Here is a 10,678-nt window from a genome sequence, read left to right as displayed (position 1 = left end):
AACAATGAATTCTATTCAACAAAAGGTCGGAAAATGGTTTGATGAGTAGTAAAAAAGTACCTCGAACAGTGTTTAGCACATAGTAGACAATGAAGAAGAAATGTTAATGTTTTCCTTCCTTTTTTGTGAATTTAAAAACGAGGTAACTGACCTCCAAAGATGAGGCGTCTTGCCCAATGTCCTAGGGAAACAAGTGACAGGGCTCTCTCCACACAGAACCAGGTCTCTTTCCCTACTCCACTGCTCCCCATTTAATGACCTGTGATAACATCTTTAAATATGCCCCAAATTTTAATATTTTCATTTAGATTTACCTGAAGATTTTGCTTAAATGGTGGTTGATGTAAGCCGAAATTCCTTCTGAAGCCTGGGCACTTTTTTTTTTAATCTACCAGTTCCATAATACAACTGCAGCATGAACAGAAAATGAGGTTTAGAAATGACTCCCACCAAAGCATTAAGGCAGGCAGGCAATGGGAGACTGTTCCAAGCCTCACAGGGGCACATGAACACCACCAGCATAGTCATTAACACCAACTGAGATTCAAAGAGAACGTGTCACAAGATGCCAGAACTAGAAACCAGCTTGTTCTTTTTTTTTTCTTTAAGATTTTATTTATTTATTTGAGAAAGAATGAGAGACAGAGAGCATGAGAGGGAGGAGGGTCAGAGGGAGAAGCAGACTCCCCGCCGAGCAGGGAGCCCGATGCGGGACTCAATCCCGGGACTCCAGGATCACGACCTGAGCCGAAGGCAGTCGCCTAACCAACTGAGCCACCCAGGCGCCCCGAAACCAGCTTGTTCTTATGGATGAAATGTCATGTAACAATAATTTCCTCAGAGCACAGAGTGGGCCTCTAAATAGCTCGCAATCGAGTCTTATTGCTCTCCACCGGCTGGTTCTGCGATCAGTCCTCTTCAGCAAGGAATTAGCAATTACCAGGAAAAGCAAGAAAATAAGCACTAGAGGCATTTTCTCCCCCCCAGTTTTATAAAATCAGTCATACCTAAAGTTTTAAAGTTAAGATTATAAAAAGTACTTTTTACTACGGAGTGTTTTACTCCTCCGTGACAACTTTATCTTTCAACGGTTTTTTGAGCCCACGTTCACTCTCTTGAAATCTTAGTCAAGACTCTAAGTGTCTAAATTCATAGAAAAGGTCCGGAAGGATAAAGACCAAACCCAAATGCAGTGGTATCTGTGAGGGGGAAGCTGATGACCAGGGCCTGGGGGTGGAGGGGATTCATTATTATGTACTACTTCTGCACCTTTAATGGCCCTCAAGAAGCACGTTTTAGATGTACCGTAGACCTAAGATTTCTAAAGAAAATTAATATTGGCTCCAATTTTAAGTGCTCTCTGTTGATTTTACACAAAGCCCTAGAAAATAAACAGACATCTTCTTTGGATGGTAACACTAACTAGGAAGCCCTGAATCTTTCATGCCGCCTCCCATGTGTCACTTTTTACATGTAGGGCATACTACTCTTAAACATATACAAGTCCTCAAATATCAACCAACTTAGAGAAATAATATCTTCAGGAGCTTGTACAGGAAAAGCGAAACAGCCATTCTGAGTTCACTTCCTTTCCTGAACCAGATCCCCCTCGTTCACGGCACTATCACTGTATGGACCACAATCAAGCACTGTGTCGAGCTGCTCAAAGAAGGCTTTCTCGAAGCGTGGCAGTCAACTCACTCGCTCAAAGCCAAAAATGGAATAGGAGAAATCCGTGTATTTTAAGACACAGGGTGTGTGCCTGGTAGCATGGTCTATTTTTAGAAGTTACATTGAGAAACTTCCTTTTTGAGTGCATGTAGGAAAAAAAAAAAAACAGTAATAGAAGGGTAACCGCATGAATTATTTCATTCTTATGGCAGCTCTGTCCAAAATGAGGTAGGTGTATCTTTGAAAGAGCCTGCAGTTTGAACTCTCACTATCCCCAGAGGTTTACCTCTGCATTCATATACATAACTAAAGCGGTTCCTGGAAGACTTCACAGCTTATTTTCAATAAATAAACCTTAAGTCTCTAAAATCTCAAATAAGTGCACTAGCAGTAAGTAAAGAAGAGAGTTTAAGGAACTGACAGAACCAGGGAATGCCAGCCGAGAACTGGGAACGGAATGACAGCTCCCAGATAACTCTCACTTGGTGATGCCAGGAGGGATAACACACATGAATTCCGCCACCCATCATGTGACAGCCCGTCCAGTTTTTCCTGGACACTGTTCGTGACTGACATGCTTAAAAAATAAGCAACAAACCATGTTGTCGCCTTTGTGTCAAGAGGCGTACATTTCCACTGCCCAATCCTAAATTTTCTGTTAGTGTAACTGTTCTTAACCCTTGATTTAAGTCTCTTCTTTTTCCCTAAGTATGAATGTTCTTCACCTCAAACCTGTTTGCTAAGGAAAAACAGAAGCTCCTGAGTCAAAGGAGCTTACTATTTATCAGGGCTCTTCTCAGCCCTCTCCACTTTGGTCTATGGAGAGAAAGTTAGAAACACTCTTCAACTAGCAAGAACAATCACAGGGCCACGGATAATCCCTCTTATTTTACAATTATATTTAACCAAATATGGTTAAAATCGTATTACAGAAAATGCCTATTATTCCCTGAAAAGTAGAATAAATGAAATAGACCACAGCAGTATTCATCCTCCTAAAATCTCACTCTTGTTTTTAAGGATCCAGATTACATACACCACGTGTTTAGTACATTTTAAACCAAGAAGTTGTCGGCTTAGAAAGTTCTTCATAGCTCCACATTTACACTGGAAAGTCAAAAATGTCCCTGCATCCACACTAAAATTTAGCTCCTGGTGCTGCTCTTGAAATTAAAGGTAAACATACAGTAAGTTCTTAAAAATACTGAGTGGCCAGTAAATGCAATTTACTGACACTGTGAGTTATCCATAATACTTACACAAGTTAAATTTGTCCCCAAATCAGCTGAAATTTAATAAATATATTTATTTCCTTTAGAGAACATACGCATGCAAAGTGACGAATGGCGAGAGATTCAAACTGAAAACAGTATATACTCAACTTAAGTTGATTTCAAACTGCAACAAAGTCTTACCTCTTCAGATCCACGGTTGTGACACTAAATACAACTCCTTTGAGCCAAAGAATCATGAAGAGCCTCTGGGAAAAGGGGCAGTTTCCTATGCTTTCACCATCACTGCCAGCCTGGGAAAGAGAAATCAACATTGAAGAACAGGGTCAAAGTGGTGATACTTAAAACGATAGACCGATTTCTGATTTATAATCAAGGGTTCAAGGAAACAGGAAGAGTTGCATTGTAGAAGGAAGGGTGGAAACTCAGGTCTCTTACTCTGCTTTCATTTGCCCCCCTCTCTTCTTAAAAATGGCTAGTCTACTACAGCACTGTCCTACAGAACTTTCTGCAATGGTAGAAATGATCTGTATTACCACTGTCGAAATACAGTAGTCATTTGTGACATATGGCTAATGAGTGCTTAAAATGTGACTAATTCCACTGAATTTTTTTATTTGCTTTTAATTAATTTTATTAAATATTAAGTAATTTCTTGTTCTATGAGACAGTATTCTTTATAAAGCAACATAAAGGGGGAAACCTGCAGGTGTATCTATCTCCAAAGAGTTAAATAATCCCCAACCCCCACTCATTTAAAAAAATATTCATTATGAAAATCCCATATCCTGTACACATTCTTTCAAGGAGCAAGAAAATAACAAGGTATCTTTATAAAAGCTACCTGTAATCCTACTTAATATGAATGGAGCAGCTGACGACCTCCCTGAGCTCAATGATGAGGTAGAATTTTCCCAGAAATCAGGGTGAGACAAATCTTTACTCCTGTCAGGTATGCCCCCAGTTCACAAAGGAGGGACAGAGGAAGCAAAGAACAGGAGTGGGGGCAAGAAAGCCAGCATGCTGGAAGAGAACATTCTGACACTTGCTAGGGAGCAACACAGCCTTCTTCACCACAAAGTCGGTGGAGAAAGCCAGAAATAACTTTCAACAGCTCATTCAGAGACGCATGGCTCAAGTTCTGTTTATTATCCTAAAGTAACTCTCAAAATATTCAGAAGCCATTTCAGTAAGATGCTACATTAGTAATGTTACTAATTCCTAAACTAATGGGGAAATAGGGTGGAGTAAAAAAATAAATAAATAAAAGCAGTTACCTGATTAAACATAACACAACTAACAAAATAAATGGGCATAAAAGGAGGATTCCAGAACCCTACCCTAATCAGACAGCATGAGAGAGTTACAACTGAACTCGTTTTTTGCTTTTTAAATCGTTCTTTATCAGAAACGAAACATACACAGAATTGTAGCCAGAGTGAATCGTATTAATTTCTAGTACTGCAACTTGCACAAAACTTGACTTTCTAAAGAAGGCCTAGTTCTTAAACTTTAATGTGATTAAGAATAACCTAAATAAACATTTTAAATGAGGATTTCTGGGCCTTATATCCAGAGATTCTGATTCAGAAGAATTCCTAGGTAGGGCCCAGGAATCCTCATTTTGTTATAGGCACCCAAGGAGATCACAAAGCAGAACATCTATCTGCTCAACACGCGGAGAGACACTGGTGTGGGAAGGTCAGGATGATATTCCTTCTTCAAAGTACAAGTCAGTTCACAGTATTAAGTCATCCTATGATACAATGTAACAAACCAGTACTCAAAGTTGCTTTTTTGAAGATGCTGGCCATCGCAACACCTATAGAACGCTGATAACATGTAAGTGAGTTTACCACAGATAATAAAAAGTTAAGATACATCTTTCTATATAGCCTGATGATTAATATTTTTACACAAGGTTGTGGCCTTAGATACTCAAATCTTACTATCATTCTTGTTTTTGCTTTCCCCTCCCGGTATTAACATGCTTAGCAGCAGAAATATAACAACAAGAAAACGTATATCAAATTTCAGACTTACTGAAAAAGCAGTAAAGTTTGGTAGACAAAGAACAAGTCTGACTCACTTTGTCCTATTCCACTTGTTTAATCTATAAAATGAACCATAATTTCCCAAGATGCCTGTCATAGCAGTGTTAAAATAATTATATTGGTAAAGAATTTGTAATAAAGATGTTACATATAGGTACTTGGAAAGACATTAAACCCAAGGCAAGCTGGAGATAAACAGCAACTGGCTACAGATCAAAAATACCACACCATAATTTCCCACGACGGTCTGCAGAGCATATGCTAGAGTACAGACAGGAGAATCTTGGGACACGGACGCTTCCTGAAGACCTAGTCAGGATGCAAATGTCCCCTCTCCTTTCACCTCCCTTGCCTATAATTTCTAGCAAATGTACTCTCTCAGGCATATCTGAAGCTTATTACACATCTCATTCTCCCTATAAAACTATTCTTTTATGCACACACAAATAAAAGTATGTGTAATCTTCAAGACAGATCTGAAGAACTGCTATTTTAATTACTCCCAAAACTCATGACAATTCAAATAAGAAACATTGCCAAGTACAAGTTTCTCTGAACTTTTAATAGCATGAGAAGATTGGGAGCTAATAACCAGATAATGTTTTCATCAAGTGTAGTGGAACTGGAAAAATTCGGATCTCTAGAAGTCATAAGTCAAAAACTTCCTCTTTTAATGCATGTTGTAATAATAAAGTTCCATTTCAACATTTCAGTAAAATTCCATTCAAGGTAAAGGATCAAAAGCATGCTCTTCAATATGAACTACACTGAACATAACCTACTGGTACAATCCACTGAGGAGGATGTTCCGGTATAGTGGAAAGCATTACACACTGAAAATCAGGATACCTTTATTCTACACCCAGTTTTTTATTATAACAAAAATTAACACATAGGTATATCTAACCATAGCGTCTAAGAAAAGTATACCTTAAAAAAAAAAAAACAACTTTGCTTTTTACTGCTTCTAACAGTGCACTCATTATTTTAAAAGTAATTAAAAACTGAAACCCTGCAGGTCAGAGTTCCCTTACCTTTGAACCATTCGCTAGTTGCTTCATCTTCTAGATTTTTATTTTCTGTGTACATACTACTTTTCTCTTTTAAGAATGTGATCACACGATATACAACTTTTTTATGATCTACATTATTTTATTCTCAATTTAATGCAATCAACCCTCCAGAGGCTATAATGTGCCTGCCAGAATGGTGTCCAAAAAGGCCAAGGAGAGAGCCAGGGCTTTCTACCCTGCCAGCCAGGAAAAGGAGGCCCTATTCCTCCCTGCTCAGGGCGGGGGAGTGTAGTCAGAGGAGGCCCAGTATACAGTAGTCAGGACGCTCACGATCAACTAGAGGTGATATCTGCAGAGACTACACAGGGAACTGGAACCCCCAGCCCCGCCTAGCAGAAATGAGGAGCCGCCCCAGGGGTATCCGGAGGCCACTGTAGCTACTCATTCTCTGTGTGGCTGCAACAAGGCAGTGTCGTTGCCCTTCTCCCCTCCCACCCTCCTCCAGAGCAGCGTCAGAGAAGTCTTATTTGAGTGTTAGAGAAGTTTAAACAAAGCTTAAACAAGATCCAGAGTCGCATAACACAATATGAAAATGTCCAAGTTTCGACCAAAACTCACTTGTCATACTGAGAACCATATGAAACTGAATGAAAAAAGGCAATCAATAATGTCGCCATCAGGATGACAGAGCTGTTAGAATCTACTGACAAAGATTTTTAAAGCAGCCATGATAAAAGTGCTTCAGTGAGCAATTATGAACAGCTTGAAACAAGTGAAAACATAGAAAGCCTCAGCAAAGAAACAATATGTAAAGAAGAACCAGAAGGAAATTTTATAACTAAAAAATAAAATAACAAAAAAAAAAAGCTCAGAGTTTGAGCTCAACAGCCAAACTGCCAAATGGAAGGAACAGAGGAAAGAATCCCTGAACTGGAAGAAAGAACAGAAACGACCCACTCTGCACAGAGAAAAAGTAGACTGAAAATACCACACTTCCTATATATTTCCATATATTGAGGTCATCCATCTAACAGTTATTTTTGAAGGCTTCATTTATGCTATTCATCCAACAATTTCCTATGTATAAATTTATTCTGTAGAAACTTTTATACAGATGCCCAAAGACACAAGAGAGAGGAACACTGAAGCACTGTTTGTAACGGCAAACCACTGAAGACCACCCAGTGCCAATCAATAAAGGATCTGTTAATTACAGACCACCGCCAGAGGGTGGAAGTCTGGGCTAACCACGCGGTCTTTGCTGGCACGGGTAAGAGTATGGTCAGTTTTTCCCTGTGGTGTTTGAAGTAGAGCAGCTATTGCCTGAGGCTTCTGTCTTAAGCCTCGGCTGCCCCTTTCCTGGTCCTCTGGCTAGCAAGAGTGGACTTCTCTTAGAGCATTGTCTGCACCTGTTGGTGTTTCCAGCTGCCAGCTCCTCTAGCTCTGAGTCTGGGATAGATCAGGGCAAAAAAACCCAAGAAACTCATCTACTCTGCCTTCCCAGAAGCGGAAGTCTCTCAGAAGTACTAAATTTAGAAAGCAAAATTAAAAATGTAGAAAATGTGGTATATCCATACAGTGGAATAGTATTCAACAATAAAAAGCAATGAGGTATCTTGATATATGCTAGAAGTCGGATGAATTTTGAAAAATTAATGTAAATGAAAGGAGCCAGTCACGGGGCGCCTGGGTGGCTCAGTCGTTAAGCGTCTGCCTTCGGCTCAGGTCATGATCCCACGGTCCTGGGATCGAGCCCCGCATCAGGCTCCCTGCTCGGCGGGAGGCCTGCTTCTCCCTCTTCCACTCCCTCTGCTTGTGTTCCTTCTCTCACTGTGTCTCTCTGTCAAATAAATAAATAAATAAATCTTTAAAAAAAAAAAAAAAGAAAGGAGCCAGTCACAAAAAAACAACACAGAGTATATGATTCCATTTATATGAAATGTCCAAAATAGGCAAATCCATAGAGACAGAAAGTAGATTAGTAGTTACCTACCTAGGGCTTTTGTGGGGCAGGAAGGAAGAAGGGTTGAGGAATGACTGCTAATGAGTACAGTGATTTTTTTCTGGAGCACTAAAAATGTTCTAAAATTGGATTGTGGTGAAGGCTGTACAACTTTGTGAATATACTAAAAACCACTGAACTGCACACTTTAAATGGATGCATTGTATGATATATGAATCATATCTCAATAAAGCTGTTTTAAATATATAGGCACAAATTACAAGTATAAATATACACATATAGAAAAGATTTTAACTTGGGAAATATAGTTCTAATATTATGATTTCATATTATACAAAAAACATACATGCCCATAATGTTTTCCCAAAAATTAGAAAACTCAAATAAAGCAAAAACTTGAAGAATCCCAATGACACAGAAATAACCACCAATTTCCAGATAAAGGATGAATCTTCCTATTCCTTTAGATTTGTTCTTATAAAAGGGGTACTTTTGTTTAACTTGCTATGTGGGGTTTCTCTTACACACTCATTATTCCTCACCCTTCTCCCTCCAGGCCCCTGTTGTAATCCCTCAATTGCCTAATACCAGTATTTAATCAGAAACTGCCAGATTAACTCCTACATTGCTGAATAGGGGTCAGTGGTAGATGCCATAAATGTTTTAATGTTTTACTAATTCAAGGTTAAGGAAGGGCCCACTTAGAAAATCTAGTTTAATCAGTTGCTAGAATAGTCATTTTAAAACACCCAAGAAGGTGAGCTTGAACTTCATTCCTCTCTATTTCTTTGGGTTTAAGGGACTGGGGGTGGGGGTGATGGTGACTAGGGTAAGAAAGACAAGCCTGGGATCTGAAGGTAAAAATGTGCTCCTGACCATTAAATTATTTTCCTTGACACATTTTCTAGGGAATGCCTACAACATGCTGCTAAAAGAATAAACTTAAAAACTTTAAGGTTTCGGGGCACCTGGGTGGCTCAGTCGGTTAAGTGTCTGCCTTCGACTCAGGTCATGATCCCAGGGTCCTCGGATCAAGCCCTGCACTGGGCTCCCTGCTCAGTGGGGAGCCTGCTTCTCCCTCTCTCTCTGCCTGCCGCTCTGCCTACTTGTGTTCTTTCTCTGTCAAATAAATAAATAAAATCTTTAAAAAAAAAAAAAAAAATTTTAAGGCTTCATTTACCTTTAGTGTGGATTCTATCTAACTTAGCTGTCTGAATACACAAAATGGCTTGCTTTGATTTAGATTACCCTAAAAAGTCTCAAAACAACATGATAAATGGGCAAAGTCATCTGGTTTCTATTATTCATTTCTTCAGAGCTTTTCCTAACCACATGCTAGAACCAAGATTTAAGAGTCCTAAGGTTTAATAAGCTCTCCTCCTTCTACGGGGTCTGCAGAGCATGAAGGAAACAACAAGGTTTAGAATCAGACATATATGGATTTGAATCCTGACCTCACTACTTATTAATGTGTAATCTTTAGTAAATTACTTAACATCTGTGAAACTTTCCTACACCACGCTATTAGGGGGTCAAATCAGTTGGGGTACATACAGCTCCTGGCATATGTTAAGAATTAGTAAATGTTACTTGACTTTAAAGATGCTTCATGCAGGGGCACCTGGGTGGCTCAGTTGGTTAAGCGACTGCCTTCGGCTCAGGTCATGATCCTGGAGTCCCTGGATCGAGTCCTGCATCGGGCTCCCTCCTTGGCAGTGAGTCTGCTTCTTCCTCTGACCCTCCTCCCTCTCAGGTGCTCTCTCTCATTCTCTCGCTCTCAAATAAATAAATAAAATCTTTAAAAAAAAAAAAAAAAAGATGTTTCATGCACAGAACTCAAGGCCTAACAATAGGTTCTTCAGTTCAAGCACTTAGTCATTAGACTCCCTAGTTCCTTTATTCTTCCAAAAAATAAGAAAGGGGAAAGAACTGTGGAAGAATAATTCCACAAATAAAGCCAAAGGATACATGATGGAATGATTACTATATCCCAAGCTCTGGTGACGTAAATAAAACACAGCCCATGGCAGGGCATGGGAAAGACCTCAGATGCTCCTATCTTCTTGTTCAGGATCACCAAGCCCTGAAGTCTACTCTCCAGGTTAGGCCCTATGCAATTTAGGGAAGAACAGATTCGTGTGAAATTACATGAAGAAACCCAACTACCAGGGTTAGATGAAACTCCAGGCTAGGCTGTTTGAGTTCCACATAAAACATTTACCTTACTGAAAAGGAACTCTCTACTGTCCCCAAACAAGCTCTTCACATGTATTCACCTAGTTCATCCTTATATTCTCTGACTCAGCAAAGCCACACTCACAGGACGCCACCACTTCCTAGCTGTGTGACTTTGAAAAAGTGATTTCGACCTCTCTGGGCCAGTTTTCCTCTTCCACAAAATGGAAACAATACGATGACCTACCTAGTTGGACTGTTGAGGGGAAATGAAGGAGTTAACAAATCCAAGGGCTTAGAACAGCACAATGGTCTAAAACCAAGGGGATGGGAGGGAGTTGTTCACTATATACCCTTTCACACTTTTTGATGTTTGTACCATGCACATGAATCTTTCATTAAAAAAAAAAAAGGCAAGCAATTTGCAACAATGTGGATGGAACAAGAGGGTATTATGCTAAGCGAAATAAGTCAATCAGAGAAAGACATGTATCATATGATCTTACTGATAATGAGGAATTCTTAATCTCAGGAAACAAACTGAGGGTTGCTGGAGTGGTGGGGGGTGGG

At 39.6% G+C, this 10,678-nt stretch overlaps 1 protein-coding gene across 1 annotated transcript in view; it reads right to left on the bottom strand.

The window, feature by feature from the left end:
- CLIC4 (chloride intracellular channel 4) overlaps positions 1–10,678 on the bottom strand; it is a 72,377-nt gene that overhangs the window by 31,947 nt on the left and 29,752 nt on the right. Inside the window, exon 2 of the mRNA XM_081817768.1 lies at positions 3,087–3,196. Within this exon, the coding sequence (XP_081673894.1) occupies positions 3,087–3,196 (110 nt within the window). The remainder of the gene's footprint in view (positions 1–3,086; positions 3,197–10,678) is intronic.

The sequence above is a fragment of the Leptonychotes weddellii genome, chromosome 4 (genome assembly GCF_054177405.1).
Source record: "Leptonychotes weddellii isolate Sample4059 chromosome 4, ASM5417740v2, whole genome shotgun sequence".
Classification (NCBI taxonomy): Eukaryota; Metazoa; Chordata; class Mammalia; order Carnivora; family Phocidae; genus Leptonychotes; species Leptonychotes weddellii.
This window is presented reverse-complemented; position numbering and strand designations above follow the sequence as displayed.